Source organism: Suricata suricatta, chromosome 17 (assembly GCF_006229205.1).
Source record: "Suricata suricatta isolate VVHF042 chromosome 17, meerkat_22Aug2017_6uvM2_HiC, whole genome shotgun sequence".
Classification (NCBI taxonomy): Eukaryota; Metazoa; Chordata; class Mammalia; order Carnivora; family Herpestidae; genus Suricata; species Suricata suricatta.
In genome coordinates this window covers 48,164,623-48,186,467 of record NC_043716.1, presented here as the reverse complement: position 1 = coordinate 48,186,467, position 21,845 = coordinate 48,164,623, and the positions used below count along the sequence as shown (strand labels likewise).

At 42.5% G+C, this 21,845-nt stretch overlaps 1 protein-coding gene across 2 annotated transcripts in view; it reads right to left on the bottom strand.

Moving 5' to 3' along the window:
- Positions 1 to 4,509: 4,509 nt before the first annotated feature.
- Positions 4,510 to 21,845, bottom strand: part of MAP2K6 (mitogen-activated protein kinase kinase 6) — a 111,014-nt gene continuing 93,678 nt past the window's right edge. For both annotated transcript variants that reach the window (XM_029928786.1, XM_029928787.1), the window contains exons 9-12: positions 21,194 to 21,271; positions 19,681 to 19,820; positions 11,766 to 11,811; positions 4,510 to 7,181 (exon numbers count right to left, since the gene is read on the bottom strand). In XM_029928786.1, the coding sequence (XP_029784646.1) occupies positions 7,104 to 7,181; positions 11,766 to 11,811; positions 19,681 to 19,820; positions 21,194 to 21,271 (342 nt within the window). In that variant the 3' untranslated portion in view covers positions 4,510 to 7,103. The remainder of the gene's footprint in view (positions 7,182 to 11,765; positions 11,812 to 19,680; positions 19,821 to 21,193; positions 21,272 to 21,845) is intronic.

The following is a 21,845-nucleotide window of genomic DNA, read 5'->3' as shown; positions in this document are numbered from 1 at the left end:
TCTTTCTAAGAATATTCACCATCCACTGTCTTGTGGAAAAAGTATGTTCATCAGGTAACTTCTGGTATCCACCTTCCTTAAAACCATGAGCCACTGGAACTAAAATTAAGGGGCTCAGCTCTGTGTTCACATTTCTTTACTCAGAGTGTAGCTGATGAATGGGTTGCATGTTCTCAAGACGCTCTATCACACCACTAATCATGTATCCTTTCTTCCCCCTGGGTGTCATGGGTTTAAATGAGTGACTCTGTAGAGTCAAGAACACTAGGGAAACAAGAGAAAATGTTCTGAGATCCACACCAATGCCACTCTCTGAGTCTTCTTATAGTTCAGTATTTTTAAGGAACAAAAATTAATGTTTGGCTTTTTGATAGGTTTTTCTCATAGGAGACCGTGTCCTTAGTAATACTGAAAATAAATTAAGAAATATACCTGTCTGCTAGCTTCTTTGATCAGTGCACTCCTCCTTGGGCGCCCTGGTTAAGCACTGCTCTCTGCATGTATCTTTTCTCCCCTGCCCCCAAACATAATTTCACATCACCATTCAGCCTGAAAGTCCAAAGTCTGATGACAGTCTCCTAAGGCAGGGGCCTGACTTGCTTTGTTGAACTACCTTGCAGACTCCAATACGAATGAAAATTAGTAGTCACCAAATGACGCTAACTGCTCATTTCTAGCCATAATAGAATATTCCATAAGAGGAACAGATACCCAACCCAGCAATCCTTCTTTACAGGATGAATGGAAGTTTCACTGTAAGGTCTTACATTCGGAAGGAGGGTTTTGCTAAAAATCCTCTCAGACATCCCTCACATTCATTTTCAAGATGTGGGCACAACCGAATCCAGGTAGGCAAACCAATGCAACACTGCTGATTCTGAGTTCTGCTTTATGAAGAGGGCTGGATAAGTTCCTTTCCATAGAAGCGTTCTGTCAGCCCAGGTCATGTGTGTGGGGGCACTGGAATAAGAAGCAAATGCAATCAAGGAAACCAAGAAAGACCAGGTGGCCTGGTCAAAGCCACAAACTCTGGGGACTATTTATGAAGTTCTGTTTCCTACATTAAGACACAAGTAAGTGCCTCAACTTTCCCGTGCTTTTCCTGAAATCAGTCTCCAAGTCCCACGAGCATTAACCTTATTCCTCAAAAGAGACCCCAACTCCCAGAAATGCAGAAGTAGACCCTAGGGAAACCCTGTATGTGTCAAGAAGAACAGCCCCCTTAGAGGAATCTTTCCATGCCGACAACTCTTAAGACAGAAATGCAATGCACATCTCCAAAAATCTCACTGCAAACTTGCAAGAATAGAGGACTCGGCATCCTAGATCAAATGACAACACAAATGATGTCAAGATGCTGACAATCCCTGGGAACTGGGTTGAATATTTTTTAATTCTATTAACACATGTCTGTGTTAGAGGTGATATTTTTTTCTTAAAAAAAATCCCAGGGACGCCTGGGTGGCTCAGTTGGTGAGCGTCCGACTTCAGATCAGGTCATGATCTCACGGTTCGTGGATTCGAGCCCGGCGTCAGGCTCTGTGCTGACAGCTAGTTCAGAGCCTGGAGCCTAGGTTCACATTCTGTGTCTCCCTCTCTCTCTAACCCTCCTGTGCTCATGTTGTCTCTCTCTGTCTAAAAAATAAATTTAAAACAAAAATTTTTTAAATCATTAAAAAAACAAATCCCTACCACAAAGTCCTTGACTCTCTTTTGTGTTTCTACTTAGGGCCCAGTCCCCTTCACGTCAGGTAGGAAAAGGGCTTCTGGAGAAATTTTGCTTGAAAAAACAGTTTGGGTCAGGAGCTAAAAAGATAAACCCCAGCTTAGGTGCTGCTTCCAAATGACTCCCTTAGAAAACTTGCCGTGGGAGAATTATATCTGCATAGCTGTCAACAGTGACTCTCGAAACCCCAGCAAAATGACACGCCTTCTTTGTAGATACCAAGATGTGTGATGAGTGATGTATTTGGTGGCAAGGTGCTTTCCCCAGAAGGATAGCTTCATTTTGCAGGCTCTGGAATTCAGGTTTTGTTTCCCGAGGCGAAGAGAAAACACTCTTTCAGGTAAATTGCCAGATCAAATACTTAAATATGCTCTTCAAGAGGGTCCACGTAGCCTTCTTAGCATAATTTATTTTTGCCTAGTGATGCAGCAGGAAGAAAACTGTTTCTGAATAACTAATGGACTACAGCTTCAGGTCAGCTGTGTTGGACTGTTCTGGAAGAAGAGAGAGAAGCTGGGCACCGTAGGTGACACACAGTTCTTTGTAGAGTGTTCCTACAGCAAAGGGGACAAGTGTTGAACAAAGACAAAGCAAAGTACAGTTGTGCTGGTCCCAGAGGGAAGGCAAAGCTTTCACTAGAGATGAGAGGGCCCAGAAACTCAACAAGCACTGGCTGTCAACCCAAGATAATCGCATCAGAAAGGTGGCATTCTGTGTAAACCCCTTAGAATAAAAATTTAGTGAGGATTAAAGAAAGAAGTAAGATAAAGCAGTCTTGTCTCTCCAACTCCAAGGATAGTACCAAGGGGAGGGCCAAAGTCTTCTGTCCCAGTGAGAGCCTGGAGCTCTGAGTCTACCTGAGAACAGTATTTTGACCCCACACTTATCTTTCTTCCTTTCTCAAACAATGGCCAAAAAGATCAGGGCGACGACCTGTAAGATTCCAAGAATTCTACCTGCCTGCTACTTCTGAGGTAACTATGACCTCCCAAATTTTCAAATCTGAATGCAGTTCAGAGAAAAGGAAAATCCTAGGATTAGTGTCTGGCTTCATGATCCTCCCTGTACAAGTATCACATCTCAGAGAGAAACAAAATGCAAAGCTAAGAGACAAGAATGCCTTTGATGTCTGAGAGAAGAATGCCTTCAATTTGCAAGTTGAAGTACATTATGCCCGCTATTGTATAGAAATGGGGAAAAGTACTCCATTTCATCTGAGGGAAACTGTCCCATTGGCCTCCAGGGCAAGGAATACTTACCTAAGAAAATTAAGAAGCAATTCCATGGGATTGAGCAACCTTCACTCTTCCCAAATTCATTTTTATGTCCATCTTCCTAATATGCCTCAATAGCAGTTGAGCTGAATAACTAACCAAATGGAAACGCTCTATACACAGTCAATCAATTAGAGTTTTGCATTTGATGTTCTAGGACAGGCCAGGTGTTGGCAAACATAGCCTGTGGTCCAAATCTAGCCCATTGCCTGGTTCTGTAAATCTAATTGGGACACAGAACCACGCTCATTGATTTATGTATTATTTATGGGAGCTTCCATGTTACAGATCCAGACCCAAGTCATTGGGACAGACGATTGGAACACAAAGCCAAAAATAGTTATTATCTGGCCCTTTACAGAAAAAGTTTGTCAGTCTTGGTCTAGAATGTCACAGTCCACATTCTGTAGAGCAGAGGTTATTGATCCTACGGGGTCTATAAACTACACTACACTCCCCTCCCCACAACAAAAAACGTTTCCAAAACTATGTATTCCATGTGCCATGTGCGTTTTCCTAGGGAAAAAGTCCTAGCTTTCAACAGATTCCTAAAGAAATCCAGAGTACCCCAATTAAAGCCAAAGAAAACCAAAGAGCATCTTTAGCTGCCAGCATATTTAACAGTGCTAAAACACACACGCACACATGTGTGCACGCATGCGCGCGCCCACACACACACACTCACCCCTAGACAAGAGGAACGCAGACCTTCCACAATAAAATACCTTTTTTTTTCCTATTCTAATAAGGTTTGCTCGATAGCTTCTTCTTCCTAGGTTTTACTCTGGCATTTTTCCATCCAAATATGTAAATTTTAGGGGTCCAATTCAGAACTGCACCTTCTATTTGTTAATTCAATAAAAATCAAAGTTTGCTTTTAAGCCAGCTAATCTCCCTCTACGTCACAGATAAACATTAAGAATATAATGAGAGAGGTTTAATTCATTTTACTTGATCTGATCACCAACTCCGATGAATTTTATGAATATATGAATCTTCCCTTCAAGGCCACAGGCAGTCACATGACCTAAAAAGCATCTGGGTGGAAAATCAAAGAACTAGGCATCCATTGCACTTTTAAGCCAAAGATAAAGCATTTTGTTAGACAACTTTGGAAGAAACAGAGTAGTTTCTCTGAGCAGAGCTGAGGAAGCCTCTTGGTCAAGAGAAGCATTTTTAGTGTTAAAAACTATGAAAACATTAGCCCTTTTGTGACTACCTTCCAAAGACACTATAAATCAAGTGCACTTGGAGAAGTCAGGGCCCGCATTAGCCTCAAGACTGGCTTCCTCAAATGCTGAGGCTAAGGAGTATTTCAGGTCCTAGATGAGGACATCCGACATTGCATGAGTAACAAAGAACGCAGGAGGGTAGGACCCCAGTTAAAAAGCTAATCAACCAAAGGTAAGCAAAAACAATAATAATGATGATACACAATGAGCGAAATAATATAGAGGATCGAGTGACCTGCGTGTACGTGCAGGAGACTTCCAACTTATATCAATTTAATATGGTTTATGCATCTCTATGTTTATTGTAAAATTAGTTTAGAACTTATAACATGGTTCTCCAACACACACAAACACACATTCTAGAATTTAGACTCATAAGCCAACCAAGCCATTCTACTTGAGCACAGAAGATTTCTGATCACCATGTTGTACATTATTTCAATGAGGACAATGTATCCCAAGTTCCAAATCAGTTTTCCCAGAACATGCCTTCTCTGATAATGGCAAAGATGGCCCCATTGATGAGGACAGGGGATCAAGTGGGGGCTCTTGTTTCCCTCTGCCAATGTTCAAGAGAAATTTTAAGTCAATTCTCTCTTTTGGAGGTACTAGACCAGTGTTCCCAATTTTAAGTCAGTTCTCTCTTTTGGAGGTACTAGACTGTGCTGTGCATCAGAATCACAAACAGTGTGTAAAATATGCCAATTTCCAGGCCCCACCCTGAACCAACACAATCCCAAACTTGGCATTGGCAGTGTTCACCAACTCCCAGGGATTCCAGTGCACACCAGGTTGAGAGCCATCAACTAACCCCTTCTCTTAGTATGATTATTTTGCAACTTTAGGCCCTGGGCTCACAAATTGGAGAGGCATACACATGAGAACACACTTGGTTAAGAACATTTCTAAGTAGAAACCGCACTGAGCAACAGATACCAAGTTATCTGACTCAGACGAGAAAGAGGTCTTGCCTTATATATTCTGCCAAAAGCTGTGATGGAATGACCGCCAATTTTTCTACTACTTGAAGAGAAGAAGGAATACAGTTGTGATTTTTTTTTCTCTTGGTCTCAACGAGGGAAACTGCCCAATTTACTAACATAGAAAGGAAAGTGAATGGCCATAACCACGAGGATAATACACCTTTCCTGGCTGGAAAAAGATGAGGAAAAGAGGTAGCTTTAAAGAAGATGAAACTACATTTGATCACACAGGTATCTCTTGGAACTGGGGATACAAAGAAGCATACAGGAGGGCCATACTCACTCTGGGCAACTGCTCTGAGCTGGACAGAAGACAAGAACAAGGAGAAAATGCAGACACAGAAAAACTATTGTCTGCATTTCAAAATCTAACAGGGAAAGTAGGGAAGATTTTCAGGAATAATAATCTCCCTATCTGTGAACTTGAGGCAAAGAAAGAAACAGAGGGAGTTCTCTTCTTCCTTGTTTATCAAAATTCTCCATCCTTGTCCTTCAAGAGTAGCCTTATGTAAACCCAATGTCCAAAAGCAATGCTTCCTGGTTATCATCAGTCTCCAGTTGCCCTGCATCACTTCACTCATTTTTCATCAAGGAACCTAGAGAACTTAGGGGTATATTTAGTCATGAGAACAAGCTTTCATTGCTTTGTCAACCTGCCAGGAACCCACAACGGCACTGGCTTCCTACAGGAGAACATGCTACCGTGTGCTGCTGAAGTGAAATGTGGCCTCAACCCCAGGCAGTCTATTCCTAGGAATTAATTCAATTCTCCCCATGATCTCCTATCTTACCAAAGAGCTTTTATTTTCTTGTATTGCAGCCCTCCCATTAATAGTAAGGCTCCTTTATGGAACAAGGGAGAAAAAAGAAGAAAGTAAAAGCGCATCTTAACACAAAGGCAAACCTTGGGGCTTATACATTGTCAGGAGGGACAGAAGCAGAAGGCACCAATTCTCCGTGAGGTTTAACATGACCCACATATGTCCTCCTCACCAAGTAGAGATGTCCGTGGAAGCCCCTTGGCAGAACTTGGGACTTACCGAATACACACAGGCACACATGTAGAAGGGTGGATAGGTGATATAAAACCACACCGCAAATCACATTGCATTAATACCACAAAGGCTAAGAGAATCCAACTCAGGACTCTGAGATGTGACAACAGTTGATTTTATGTTTCCCAAAGTTGGGGAAAGGGATGCCTCACTTGACCTGAAACATGTGGTTATTACCCAGGAGCTGAGCAGAAATCTAAGGACACGATAAGCAGCCACAACAGCTGGAACAAGTATTTTACAAAGAAGAGCTCCTCACTGATATTGTTATAATACTCTTAAAGATGCATATTAAATAATTTCCTCTGGACCACAGACACAATTGAACTTAAAAATAAAAGCCCTATAAATATTGCCAACCCAACCTTGTCTCTTGCATCTCCCTCCTTGCATAAAGTGGAATCTTTTCAACCAAGCACTTAAACATAAATATTAAAATAATAAGTAGGACAGACTACAGATCTACTTACAATTTCATCACTACTGTAGCACCTTTTGACCAGGGCCAATGCATTCGTTTCACGAAGAACAAGAGAAGTCTGAGAAGCTTAAGGACTCATACGACACATCATTAAATATTTAATCACCTTTTTAAGTCCTAAGCCTTTGCCATATTTCATCCATCTAGACAGTTCCTTCTATACTATAGATTCCAAAGGCCCCCTTTGGAGGGGAAAAAAGAGAAAAGAAAAGAAAATGGGGAGGAAAAAAACCTTCTGAGAGGCGGGATTAAATTATCTCAAAGATGAGTTTCTATTGGCGCTTTCATGAACCTGCTTCACCCTGTAAACCCACCAATCCACAGGAGGGCCAACCAATGGAGTCCATGGTAGTTAGTCTCCGATAATCAGTTTTACAAAAGATGCCACGTCTGTTGCTTTGGATTCGTGTAGGGTGAAAAATGGATGTTGCTGCAAAAGAAAAGGAAAACACATGGTATTAATATTCAGCACTGACAGTACATGAGATTAGCAATTTAACAGATGTGTTTGGTAAACAGATTAAAGTACCCCTATTAGGATTAAACCAGACCCTTCCAACCTCTTCCCAAATCAAGTATATGCCCAGTGATGAGGACATTTGATTTTTTTAATGTTTATTTTTATATAAGAGAGAGAGAGAGACAGAGCATGAGTGGGGAAGGAGCAGAGAGAGAAGGAGACACAGAATCCAAAGCAGACTCCAAGCTCTGAGCTGTCAGCACAGAGCCGGACACAAGGCTCAAACCCACGAACCATGAGATCATGACCTGAGCCAGCACTTAACCAACTGAGCCACCCAGGTGCCCTGATGAGGGCATTTTAAAGATAACTTTAATGTAACCCTCCCATTTTGATAGGTTTCTGATACAGCGGACTTATTGTTTTGGAAAATATATGTAATTAAGGCTATATAAATCCCACCTATGGTAAAATATAAGGATTGGCAAAGACAGCCCAAACTCTGATTTACAAAGAACCTTGTTCCCTACAAAGTAATTTTAGACTGATACAGCAGTAAAATAATGAGAAATTTCATGGATGCACACACATTGATTTCTCAAGAATTGGGCTAGTAGAATGAGAAACTAAGTTTTGTAGTGTAGTAAATGGACAAGGCATTGCTCTCCCTTGCCACTGCGCAGCTGGTTTGGACTGAAACAGTTAACAAAGCCACTATCTAAGCCACATCGGCAGCCACAAGTTATACTTATGTCTTTCTCAATGAAGAGTTGATCCATCTGGAAAATAATACAGACTGCCAAACTCTAGGTATGTGCAGAGAGATTCAACTTGGAGATTAAACATTGAAAAGCAAAAAAAAAAAGTCTGTATTCATGCAGCTCAGATTAAGCAAACTTCACAAAAATGCCAGAGTGAGCACAGGCATAGTGGGCCCCAGAGGCCACACAATGGAACAATTCTGAAGGAAATGAAGCCATTTTCTCTGCACCAGCATAACCCTTCCCCAAAGGCACAATTTTATTACAGTAAGTTCCAGTTTTCACACTGGACCCTCACTCCTCTAATATAAGGGAGACACAGCAACTCATGAACCATAGCTCTCCAGGTGGGAAACAGAATCCAACAGACAAACCAAAAAGAATGATTCCTTTGGGTAGAACCTAGTGCCTGTGTCATGTACCCCCTGTCAGGTACCCTCCCCCACCTCCCTCATTGTCTGCTGGTATTATTTTCAGTGCCTGGTTCAGCAGCTAAATGTGAGTGTTTCTGAATGCAGACATGCAGATGACTCACTTCATTTCTCCCTAACGCTGGGGATGTTAGTTTATAACCTTCGTGTTGCCTAGCGGTAGGTTTTTCTAATTATATTTGTTTTCAACTTGATGAGTCAGCTCTGTGGGGAACTGAATGCCCACCTATGGAAGTTTTAGGAAACAATGCACATGGGAAAGGAACAAAGGAATAAAACCCAAAAGAAGGTAGGTGGTCACTGGAAAGCATCATGACTCAAAACATGGAAAAGAGGCTTTCTGCTTTTGCCCATCTGGAAGATACAGATTGGGTGCTGGCTCAGAGCATGGCACCCATTGTATTAACTGAAGCTCTGGATGCCAGGTCCTTCATTTTGAGCTCCTCCCACAAATAAACAGCAGCCCTACATCTGATTACTAACCACTTAGCACACTTACCAAGTGCTTTACCATCATGCTTTCCCACATCCTCTGACATTGAGTGATCTTTTAACATACTTAAAAGTTTTTACTCTCAAAACAGGACATGTCAGACCTCAGACTGTGTCAGTGATGACTTCTGATACCCACCAGCCCCATCTTGCCTCTGGTTCTGCTCTGGTTGTTAGCTCAGGGAGGATGGCCTCAGTCTGTGGATGAATCAGATAACCTGACCTAAAGTCTTTAAGAATCCTCAGGCATCTTCCACTTTATTCTCAGGCTGGGAAAATGCCTGTGAGAGTCAGAGGACAGGGAGGGGAGAGCAGGCAGGCACATCAAAATGGAAAGTGTGGCTTGCCTTCTTGTGTGGGTTTCGAGGCTGTAAAAGGTTGGGAGAGAACCCAGTTTTTCTATAAGCAATGGACTGGGAATAGCAAGACCAGCAGCTTGAAGATGAGTAAATAGGGCTGGGTTAAAAAAAAAAAAAAAAGAGCCAGGTATAGCAAGGAAGCACACTACCAATGGCTGTGCCTGGAGAAAACATGGAGATCCAAGAACACATGACCGGGAGCATCAGGGCAGGCCACAGTCACCAATGGTCACCATATCTTCTACACAACACCTCATCCCTCAAGAGTAAGATTTTCTATGGGTTCAATCATCCTTGCTTAACACTATGATTCAATCTAGAACTTCCCAGGATATTCAAAGAACATAATCGCCTCACTGGGCAATCCTTTGCATCACCTAATTATCATTTCTGGTGGTTATCATCTGGGATGGGGGTCAACAATCAATGTTCCAGGGGCCAAATCTAGTCCACTGCCTATTCGTGAAATAAAGGTTTACAGAAACACAGCCACACCATCTGTTTACATATTGAATAGAGCTGCTCTCGCACTGAAACAACAGAGTTGAATAACAGCCCACAAAGCCTGAAACATTTCCTATCTAACCCTTCACAGCAAAAGTTGGCTGGTCCTCACTCTAGAGGAACAAACCCTACTGAGTCATGTCCCCCAGTGGGAGTTCAAGAGAACGAGATGATGTTAAAGCATGTACACCCTCCATCCCGGTTAGGGGGAAACACATTTGAGATTTCTATAAGAGGTTCATGTCTGGTTTGGGGCCTTAATTACACTGTCCTTCACCTGGAAAAAGGATTTTTTCCCCTTTCTCCACCAACTCCTACAATTTAAACAATAGTCTCTCGGCATGTGTTTTCCCAATGCTAAAGTCAAAGAGTGTGGACTCAGATTTTCCATTTAAAAACCTCAATTCCACAGGAAAGCAGGGAGCAGTTACAGCCTTAAAAGGCAAGTCCATTTCCAGTACCACAACGACTAATGCCATAAAAAGAAGTTGGGGGGGGATGCACATGACCTTATAACATTAATATGCAGACCATAAAAGCCCACAGCGTTAGAACATAATGGAAAGGTGGAATTCAACATCACTTGCCCATGTATATGAAGCTAGAATTCAACGTTTTTTTTTCCCTCAAGTATTTTCCTCTGAAGCCTGTGATAAGAGGCCACTCAGAAGGAAAAGAAATGTTCTGTATTTTAAATAAGCAGGAATATATAGAAAGTGCCCTTCTTTCTCTGAAAATAGGGACAAATAAGACAACTTTAAAATGGGAGCGCAGGCTTCATAAGATACCCCAGAAATCACCCCATGTCCATTGCATTTTACATGAAATTAATTTTAAAATGCTCTGGGGGTTGCATAAGTCTACCCCAAAAAGGTATCTAGGACTGAAAAGACCACAACTGGATATTAAAAATATAATCAGAGAGGGATCTGGTTCAGACTGAAATCAAAGTTTTACCAACGAGCTGAAAATCCATGTGATTGGCTGTGACCATCACCTGTCATGTGGATTGGCTTTCTGGAACTCCTTCTGGCTTGATGTCTCCAAACTATTCTTTTTCTTTCCTTTTTTCCCCCCAGCTTTACTGACATAGAATTTGCCAATAGCATTGTGCAAGTTTAAGTGTACACTGTAGCGTTTTGACACACTGATCTATTATGAAATGATCACTATGCTAAGGTTAGGGTATATGTCCATCACCTCACACGGTTACCATGCTTTTTTTGTGATAAGAACCTTTAAGATCTATTCTCCTAGCAACTTTCAAGTGTGTAACACAATATTAGTAACTGCTATTAACTACCGACCATGCTGCACACATTCCATCCATGTTGTCGCAAATGGCAGGGTTTCCTTTTTTTAAGGCTGAATAATATTCCATTGCATGTGTATGTGTCTGTATCATGTGTTCTTTTTTAAAATGTTTATTTATTATTGTGAGAGAGACAGAGACAGAGAGAGAGAGAGAGAGAGAGAGAGAGCGAGCACAAGTGGGGAGGGACAGGGAGAGAGGGAGACACAGAATCTGAAGCAGGCTCCAGGCTCTGAGCTGTCAGCACAGAGCCTGACAGGGGGCTTGAACTCACGAACTGTGAGATCATGACCTAATTTTTTAAATCGAAAATTGATGAGTTGTCCAAAACTTTCTTCCCCTCATTACAGAAATCCTTTATGTTGTGCTTTCCTTCATTTATATTACTAATTGGTAACTCCTGATACCTTAAGAACTTGAAAATATAAAATTTATGGGTATCTAGTATATATGATAACCAGTTTACCAACAAGGAAAAATTTACTAAGAAAGGTGACCTGTCCCAGGTCATACTAAGGAAGGATATAGGATGCATGAAGGACTCAACTCTTGTTTTCTTGAATTCACTTCCAGGTACTAATGTGTCAATGAACCAGCTCTTCCAAGATGGGTCTTTTATTGTAATTTAGGTCTTAGTCACTCTACCTTTATTAGCAGTTGGTCAAGGACAGGTTTACACTGGGAACAAAACATACCATAAGTTCTGGATATGTTGGCCGTTCTTTGGAATTCTTCTTCAAGCTTAAAGAAAAAAATGTAATCACATTAAAATCTAGGAACCATCTGTATTTTCACAAACCTAGGACTTCAGAACTGACAGAACTCTAAACATAACCAGCTTTAAAATGTATTGGACACATAAATCTCCTGTCTTGACTTCCCCCTTCTGTTATACCTTTAAAATTAGGTTTTAAATCACTCTAGGTATACCTTAACAACAGGAAGAATAGGTGTGTGTGTGTGTGTGTGTGTGTATTCTTTTGGTACTTTTAAAAAGTATCCTTCTGATATTTTGCCAACAACATACAAACTAGCTTTTCTGATCTTCAGCCATCATATTCCAAATTCCCTTTGTACTTTCCTTCAAGAGAGCTTTGACTATATCCCTCCCCCTGGCAAAGAAACTGGCACATATTTCTCACATTATACCTGTTACATCTTCACTCTTTTCAATGCCTCAATGCCTGGTTCTCCTGGCTTCCGTTTTCCTTGAATGTACATTCCCTTTTATATATTCCTAACCAAACCCACCTAACATAGAAGCAATACCCCCATAAAATGCCTCAAGTAAGGCTATTTGTCCACAACCTCCTAGCTAATGAAAGAGAAAGCACCCTCAGTCCATGACTTGGCAGTGTTTCTTCTTAGAAATTCTCTGTGGTCGCACCCTACTGTCTGGCACTCCCATTCTGTATACACAACTGCATATATACACAAATGTTTTAATAACATTTGATACTGGTCGCAACAGTAACAACGACAGTAATTTCTTACTGCAGTAAGAGGAGACCAACCCCTCACCTCTATCCTCAACCCTCCCCTGTAGCCACCCAGGGCCTTAAAATGGAAAAAAAGAAAATAAACAGTTTATTTTGGAGTTGGAATCCCAGGTTACAGAATGAAGAAAAAGAGGATTCTGGAAACTGTGGTTTTCAAGGCAACCTACAGACTCTGCTGCCCACGGGGGCCACAAAATCATACATGAATGGAAAGGAAACTTAGCCTGGCATCGAAGTAACCAAAATGTGACTGACCATTACGTAGCTGGGATTTGTGCTAATGGAGCAGATGAGACCTCGTATGTGTGACATGAGCTCAGCCCCACCCCCAAAGGCTAACAATAATGAGGAGATGGGGGTGAAGGGACAAGCCATAAGAGAGTGAGGTCATTGAGACACTTTGAGAAACTGTGGTGTAAAACAAAATGAAATGGAAAAAAAGAAAGAGAGAGAGAGGGAAAGCTTTTGAACCAAAACAACTTAAAACAGCCTACCAGTTTATTCCAGGCCATGCTGTGGGTAGAAGCCAGGAAACCTGAGACAGGGTACAGTAGATGTGAGCAGAGAAGTTTCAACCTGGAACTGAGGACAGATCTAGGACCTAGTGACCTCAGTGACCAGACAACCTATGAGAGAAAGTTCCATCTCAACTGAGGATAAAAATAAGAGCGGATTAGAAAGAGGAATTATCAGCTGTCAAAGTCAGGTTGATATGAGAAGGTGTGCCTGAGTGAAATGAATGAGACCTTGGAAGTCCCACTTATGACTTTGTATCTATATCCTTAGGTATCTATATAGATACTTATGTATCCATATCCTGACGTTCTACAGTGCTTTACTGGTAGTTCTCAAATGCAGGTGGTATTTGGCAACATCCAGAGGGATTTTTTGGTTGATATAGCTGGCATCTACTAGGTGGATATTAGATATGGTCCAGGAGATTGCTAAACATCCTATAATGCATAGCACGGTTGCCCACAACAAAGACTGATTCAGTTCAAAAACTCATTCATGCTGAGGTTGCACACCCTTGGGCTACGTGTCCTAGGCCATTCCTCCTCCTTGCTGCCTTCTCGCTCCTGCTCAGAAATGAAATTCACTTACAACCACCCCAGCGGGCTCATTTGTCCTTTGCACACATTCTCAACACTACCCCCTCTCTACATCTGAACACCGGAAGCGGAAGTTTTATTTCTAACTTCAAGAGCTACTTCGTCTAGACAGAAATATAGGAGAAGGAATGTGATCCCAGGAGTGTGGCTGGCTTGCACGCAGACCATAGTGGAAAACCAAAAGGGCTAATGCACAGAAGCCTGGGATTTTTGGGGGCTGTTCAAAGTCAATCAAAAACCAGAACGTCCTCTCCATAATCTGAACAATTTAACTTACAAGAAGCAACAATGAGAAGCACACGCAACATTAAATCCGCACTCCCTATTCACGAGCTTGATTTCAGGCGTCTCTACGTAGATGGGACCATTACTGTCCTCACACCAGGACTCTGCATGGACTCTGTTAACATCCTCTTTGAGGGCCATGAGCCACCTTCACATCAGTAGCTTTCCCTGGTCAGCCACCGAACCAAGGGAATGACAGAAAAAGAAGCTCATTGCCCAAATGTCAGAACAATGGCCTCTTCTATCAACCAGAGGTCTCCGTGATGTCGCTGATTTTTGGACTTCTAATTAGCAGAAAATGAAATAAGACTCTCTTCTCATCAGGTAGAGGGACATAAACTTTTTTTTTTCCAAAGGGGAAATTTTTTTTTTTTAAGTTTTGAGAGAGGGAGATAGAACATGAGCAGGGTACAGGCGGCAGAGGGAGAGACAGAGGGATCCAAAGCAGGCTCTGCACTGACAGCACCGAGCCCAGCTGGGGGGCTTGAACTCATGAACCTAGAGATTATCACCTGAGCCCAAGCTGGACGCTCAGTCGACTGAGCCAGCCAGGTGCCCCCAAGGAGAGACCATTTTAAGTAAGGATAGCATCTTTTTGTTTCTGGAACAGTTGAAGAAAATTCTCTGGATTTTTCTGTGGGGGGAAATGTGGGGAATGTACCCACATTTATGCATCATAAAGTGTTTAGGATTCCTAAAACTCAGGGATTGAGGGCCAATAGGCTATTTCTTGAGTTACGGCCTCTGATTAGAAGGCTCACAATTTCCCACAATAGCACGACTAGGGAGCATTCACGGAAAATACTTACACAGCAATCCAGGGATGTTGATTGAATTAATATAACTGATAAAACTCATTCTCTCCATCTTTTAAATTGAGAGCACTTCAAAACATTGGCTAAGAATAGCAAAATCCTCAGGATCAGGTTGGGGGGGAAGCAAATTTTCCATGTTTGATAGGAAGTGCCTGAAATTCAGTATAAAATAACAATCAGGAGTTCAAAGCTACACCAATTTCTTTTTGGATTGGAGTCAGACTTTTGAATTTTCAAGTGGCTTGTCATTTTCAAGCGTGCAATTAGCTAACTGCTCTAATTCCTCTTCCAAATGCCACAACACACGCTCCTGACCGGAGCTGACACTAAAAAACAGCTTCATGCTGTCTTGAGAATTGCTAGCTTGAAGGTTGTGCTGACCAGAGGATTTCTGCCTATTTGAATTCCCCCTGACGGGTTCCAAGAAGGCTATTTGGTATATCCACAGGAGAAAAACATGCTGTGCCTCTTAAGCCCATATATTTGTCATCAGCTAAATAAATATCCAGTGTCTCTTTTTACTCTTCTTCCTGAACAAGTCGGGAACTATATTTGATTGTCTGTTTCATGCTAGTTCCTCTGAGTCAGAGAGTATCAAAGTCCGGGTGGGCCCTCTCCAACATGCCATCGGGCTGGTCAGCTGGGCACTGGGCCTCTTAAATAGCCTGAAGGAGAAGCAAAAAGGAAGTCAAGCTGTTTTGGCACTCAGTAGTTGGTTTCCAGAGACTTCCTTCAGTCACCAAGCCTGTGAATCTGCAGGAAGAGGCTATAGAGAAAAGCATAAGCCAGCTACGATTCCATTTTTCCTTTCTAGATATTCATTTGTTAACCCCCTGTGGGATTAGGATGTAAAGACTTTCTATTGGACTTCTCTGTTAGGAAGCCCAAAACAAGGCCTTTAGAGTCAGCATCACCTGCTCTGGGAAAGCTTTAAAACCTTTGCTAAGAAAGCCATGTGTAGAGGAAAGAAGAGAGGAGGGAATGTCATTCAGTAGTTCTATTTCAAAAGAAGGACAGAAAGGAAGGGTGTGTAAGACACCACTGGTTTTTCCTTGAAGTCCGTAAAGAACAAATGCTTTAAATTTCTCCCCTCTCCTCCCCTGTGCCCCAAGAAGGATCGTGTGTCTCTGAGTCTACTGCAAAAGAAACACATCAGCTGGGGCTCGGGGCTCTAAATGTAACTTTGAGTATGATCAGGATAACTTGGTAGTGTTTTCTGCTCCACCCCCAGACGAGGATCACTGCCCACTCAGAAGCAGTGATCAGAGGAGAGGGATGGTCAAGGTGACTACCTGAGTGACCCTGTACCGTGTGGAGCAGCACAGGGATGCCATCAAACGCTCGGTCAGGACACATCCCAGGAAAGATCACTAACAGTCTGACAGATGACCTGAACCATGAATAAGGCAGTCTTTCTCTTGTAGCTTGGCATTTAGCCCAAAGAGAGAGGTAGGAGATAAAATCCAAGATGTATCCATCTCGAAATTTGGGATCTGGTTTTTTACTTTCCAAATCTGTATGCCCGTTTCCCCCCCATCACTTACCACAAAAGTGGGGACTTTCTGAGAAGTTGTGAAGGATCATTGCCTGACTACGTCATTAAAATACAAAAACACACATGGAGGTCACTCCAAAAAGGGTCCTTTCATGAAGAGGTATCACAAAAACGTGGCTATGTAGATAGGGAAGTGGATAAAAAATAGCTACAAAAGGGAGTTACATTCAGGCTGTATCTTTTTCTTCATCAAGAAATAGAAAGGGGGTAATCATAAATCACCTCTACATTCTTTCTACTCAGCCCCAGATCAAGCTTAAAACTGTCATTGATAAAACAAGTGAAATAACTAGTTTGCTGCTGGGGACAGGTGTGTCTGCATAAACTAACATGTAGGAAAACAAAAATGGCTTCTGACAAGATCTAAGCCATTCATAAAACCTTTTGAAAAAATCAGCACCACCTCTTGAAACATTAGACAACTTTTCCAATTTGGTTGGCTTCAAAATAATGCTCATACTGAAGGGATATCAAAGAAAATATATTGGTAGTTTATGGTAGGCAAAAAACTATTGACCTGGCATCTGAAATAGGAGGGCCTGTACTCTTAAAGAAAATCCAAGTGAGGATCATTAAGAATGCTCATAAAATTCAGAATTAATGTTCCTCTTCTTCTTTCCAATGCGCTGACCTACAGAAATGACTATTTTACACAACTGATATTGTGTAGTTTAGGGACTGCAACCCTGAGGGTGTGATGAATTTATTATTTGAAAACTTTAAAGTTCAAGTGAGTTTTGTTTCTATTACATATATACATATATGTCTGTATATATATAGTGTATCACATACACACAACATATGTTTGTATAGTGTATTATATACATACAGTATATTACATTTATACATATATATGTATGTACATATATGTGTTATATATATGGGTATATAAATATTATATATATGCATATATATGTGTTAGTAAGTCCCATAAACAAGGCTGACATGAATATGAGTAAAAGGACACAGAATTAACAGCATTAACAGAACTAACGGTTCCAGGAAACCTAGAAAATGTCTATGGCTCAAAGTTTTTGAATTAATGAACTACGGTAGCTGGGACTAAAATTGACAGAAAACCAGAGGGACATGGAGACCTCAGGGAGCAGTCGGATGACATTGGCAGGTTTTAGGGGCAGCGGGTAGACACACAGTGGTCGCCCTTCCAAGTGCAATAATAAAGTATCTGGATTGTCCCCATATGTGTGTGCACACGTTAAAATTAGAAAGCATTATTTCTCAAGGTTCTCATTCTTTAAATATCCATTAAAGAAGCTTTAATGCTCTGAATCTTCAGGGGGAAATTCTACGTCAGAGGAAAAAAATACTCTGGTGAAAAAAAAAGCAATTGAGTGGTTTTTAAAAATATATTCTAGAAGAAAAGTTTCTGAAAAGGAAGCAGTTGATATCAGGTTCACAGACCATAGGTCAAAATTAGGAGTTCTCACCCCAGCTGAATAGTAGAAAGATTTGAGAACATTTGAAAAATACTGAGATTCAGGACACTCCCCCGGCCAATGAAGTCATAATGTCTGCGGCATGGCCGAAGTGGCAATCAGTACATTCGAAAATTCTCTCACATCTTAGAAATGAACAGTCAGGGTTAACAACTACCTCATTAATCTGAAAGTTCTCCAAAGGCAACTCAGCTTTCTTCAACTTTTCACATTAGCCTTGTTCTTACCAAGTTTTCCAAAGTACCCAGAATCCTGGGGAAGGGGGACAGGCAACCAGAAGGTTACAGGGTGGATAATTTGAAAAAGACTTCCCTAGATAAGATCCTTCCCCTTTTGAGAACTACTGGTCTGAACTATCCAAGATGACTCACCCTTTTTCCTAGGTGACCTTTAAATGGTTGGGGGTAAGGAAAAAGGAAAACCAACAACCACCACAGAAACAAGGGCCTGAATCCAGAAGGCAGAACCGTGAGCCCACCTCAACCTGGCGCATGTGCCACCACGTCTCGCACGTTCACTCGAGGAAAGCTCAGAGGACACACCCCAGCAGACCAGAGGCAGTAGCAGTAAGAGGCGTCTCACAACACACTGTGCCCACTGCTCCCAGATACCATCTAGCATTTCAGCCAAGACTCAAACCAAAATGAGCAACAGTGGGCCGGTCTCACACATCGTCAGGGCAAAATGCCAGGGGTGACACGGGCACCAGGGCTAACCAGAAGTCCACGAGGCCTTAGCGTCACAAACAGGAGACAGCTGCTTTGTCTCATCACGTTTCCCAGTAAAAGCTGCATTCGGAATTCTTCTTCCAAAGAGCGTGGAGTGCAAAGGATGAGGAGCTGTGCTATCAAACAGCCTTCAGAGGCCCAGCGCCTTCCTCCGCAGGGAAAGGCCTGCATCACTGCTCTCTCAGGGTCACAGCGGGGCTGGTCACGTCTGCCCCCACAGGATGCCCACATCACTGAGCTCTATTTTGTGCTTTCCTTTTGTTCCTTCCTTCCTTCCCTCCTCTCCCAGGAGCACTCGCCATGGTCCTTAGAATGAGGGTAGACCAGGCGGCCTGGTCACCAGGCAGAGAGGAGAAAACCACGTTCTCTCCTACTTTTCTCAACCCCACTACTGACAATTTCCAGGAAAATAAAGTTTACATCATTAGCATGACTCCTTCCATCTTCCCACTCCCACTTGGATTGGATTCCCTCCTCAGACCCTCCAGTAGCGTCTGCTGTATCCTCACAGGCAGGTTTATCCCCAGATAACAAATGTTGTGTCGGAGGCAGCCTGTCATACTCTCTGCTCTATGAGACGTGTAGGTAACTAAGTCTCACTCTTGAACTCCCTGCTGCCTTCTCATCCGAGATAATTCTTTGTATCTTATCTACTCCCCAGTTCTAATCCTCCAATGGTCTGACCACTGTTCTCTCGATGCTCTAAACAACACCAAATAGGTTACAGCTCTCATAAAGTAGTGTCTCACTTTTGTGACATGAGGCCTGATATTTTTTTCTGCTCGGAATACCTTTCCCTTCCCTACTTCCCTTACCCCTTGGAAAATCCCTCACATGGTCTTCAGCTCATGAAGTCTCCTCCAGAGACTCTGTCCAAATGCCTCTCCTTTGAGTTTCCCAAATACCCTATGAAGATCTCCATCCCTGGACTTCCCATATTGTACCACAATCCCTGACCCTTGAGACTCCCTACATGATTCTGAGTTCAATGAGGGCAGAGACTGAGACAAAGGCATTTTTGTTTCTCCAGCATCAAGGGCACACTCCATAAATGCTTTTGGAATGAATGCATGCATCATGGATTAAAACCGATGGAAGAAGTTCATGAGAAGTCCTCTTCTTCTGTAACACTGGCCTTTGGCAAATGGGGCTGTCTTACCACTGTGAGGTAAAGTCAACAAACTCTTCAGTGAACTTGTCTCCGGGGAGTTGTGGAGAGGGCTCCTCTACCACCTGCTTGAGCTGCTGGAAGGGAGTTCCCCAAGAGTCATAGGGAAACCGAAGTATCGCCAACTCAATCTAGAGGGGAGAGAAAGACAAGGGGACACCAGCTTACACAGAGCTGCTTTAGGGAATCTGTGGTGTTTTGATCCAGAAGAGTCAGTGAGAACTACAAAGGTGAAGTTCAAGTAAAATTTGGGGAGAGAGAAACTAACAATATGTTCCCTACTTTTCCCCAATTCCTAGTGCTAGGGATTCTCAAACATGATCTTACGAGAGGCAGCCAATGAAGCCTATTTATAACTGGGTCCTCCCCAAAAGCCACCATGACACGTAATAAAATTGCAAGCCAGCAGTATTAAACTCTGGGATGTAAAGCTACCGGGTTTTCCAATGTTTGCTCTGAAAAGCAATGCCTGCCGGAGACTTTTAGAGAGTGTATATCTGCTGTCACCTACAGGCCGCTTGCTGTAATGAAAAAAAGAAAAAAAAAAAAAACCTAGTTCCAAATGACGATCTTTTTTTGGATTTGAGTAAGGCCACTTTGCCATGACAAGACCATCACGTGCCTTCTGGGTAGGGATGTTAAATAACTCACAGGATTTAATCAGCTGCTGTGCCTGGGAAGGAGCCAGGACCACGGTGGAAATTTCAGACCTTGGTGATACATTGAAAATTGATGATCACCGATGTTACAAATAAAGCACTCATTGTATAACTTCAGGACTGTGCCTAAGGAGACTGGCCGTGTGTTACTATGCCCTTTGGCTATATCTGACCACACTGGTCAAGACGTCTATCATAATCATGTTCTGGAAAGCATAGCCTATGTCCTGGGTAACATAGCTCTGTCAGGCTCCACACATATTAGCACTCGTTGAGAAGCTTGAGCTTAGATTAAAATAACTTAATTTTCAATATATATTTTTAATGTTCATTTATTGATGTTGAGGAGAGAGAGAGAGAGTGCAAGGAGGGAAGGGACAGAGAGTGAGAAAGAGAATCCAAAGCAGGCTGTGCACTGTCAGCGTGGAGCCCAACGCGGGGCTAGAACTCGCAAACCACAAGATCAGGACCTGAGCAGAAATCAAGGGTCGGATGCTTAATGGACTGAGCCACCAGAACGCCCCAAGTAACTTAATTGGAAACTGCAGGGAAAGCTATGAGGAGCTGCAGTCAGGATGCATTTTACAGATGAGGATGATCACAGCCCATGTGACTCTATCAAGGGCATAGAATCATTAGAGGTGGAATAAAGACTGGCCTTGCTCAATCCCGGGCAGTATTTCTACGACCCCACACTGCAATCATCACTCAGAACATCCTACTGGCTCAGGCAGAACAGAGGCTCAGGACCCACAGTGAGGGCGTTTGCCTTTTGGTCTCCAAACCCACCCCTTTCCAGCTTCAGCCCCAGAACCTCCCAGTCCAGCAAGATGATCACACATTACCATTGTGATGCCCAGACTCCAAATGTCAGACTTCACACTATATCCCTTCTGATTGAGCTCTGGGTTTATTCTTTCGGGCTGGAAAGGAGACAGGGAAAGACAAGTGAGATGACGTTCTTAGCTCCATAAAGTCTCTGGGGGTGGGCGTGTCCCCAGCTGCCAAGTGAATTGTTTGAAGCGTGGTCACGTGCCTCCCAAGTGGCGAAGACTCACTACTACAAAAAATATTGACGCCTCCATGGGATTTTCCTCCTTCTACAAGAGTCTCTACAATAATGGATCCAAGTCCCTCACAGTTCAAAACTAATTTCAATTTTGCCTTAAGAAGAAATAGGATATGCATTATAAAGCTTCTCTGCACATCTAGAAGTTTCCTTGCTATTGCCTTATTATTGCCCAAGACGCAATAGTAAGAATCCACAAGCGTCAGTTGGTGACTCCCTGAGATTAGTTCAACACAGATGGGAAGGTTTTAAATCCCAAGTGCAAATCTGTTTCCAGATAGAAGACAGAAGCCCCTCTGTTAAAGGGCGCCCCAAGGTCTCTGCCAATGGCAACGAATCTTCACAGCCATGAGATTCTCTCAGGACTAACCTCCTTGTCCTGTTGGGGTAACAAATTCTGTTTACTCTTCTGTCCCCAACAAACAAGA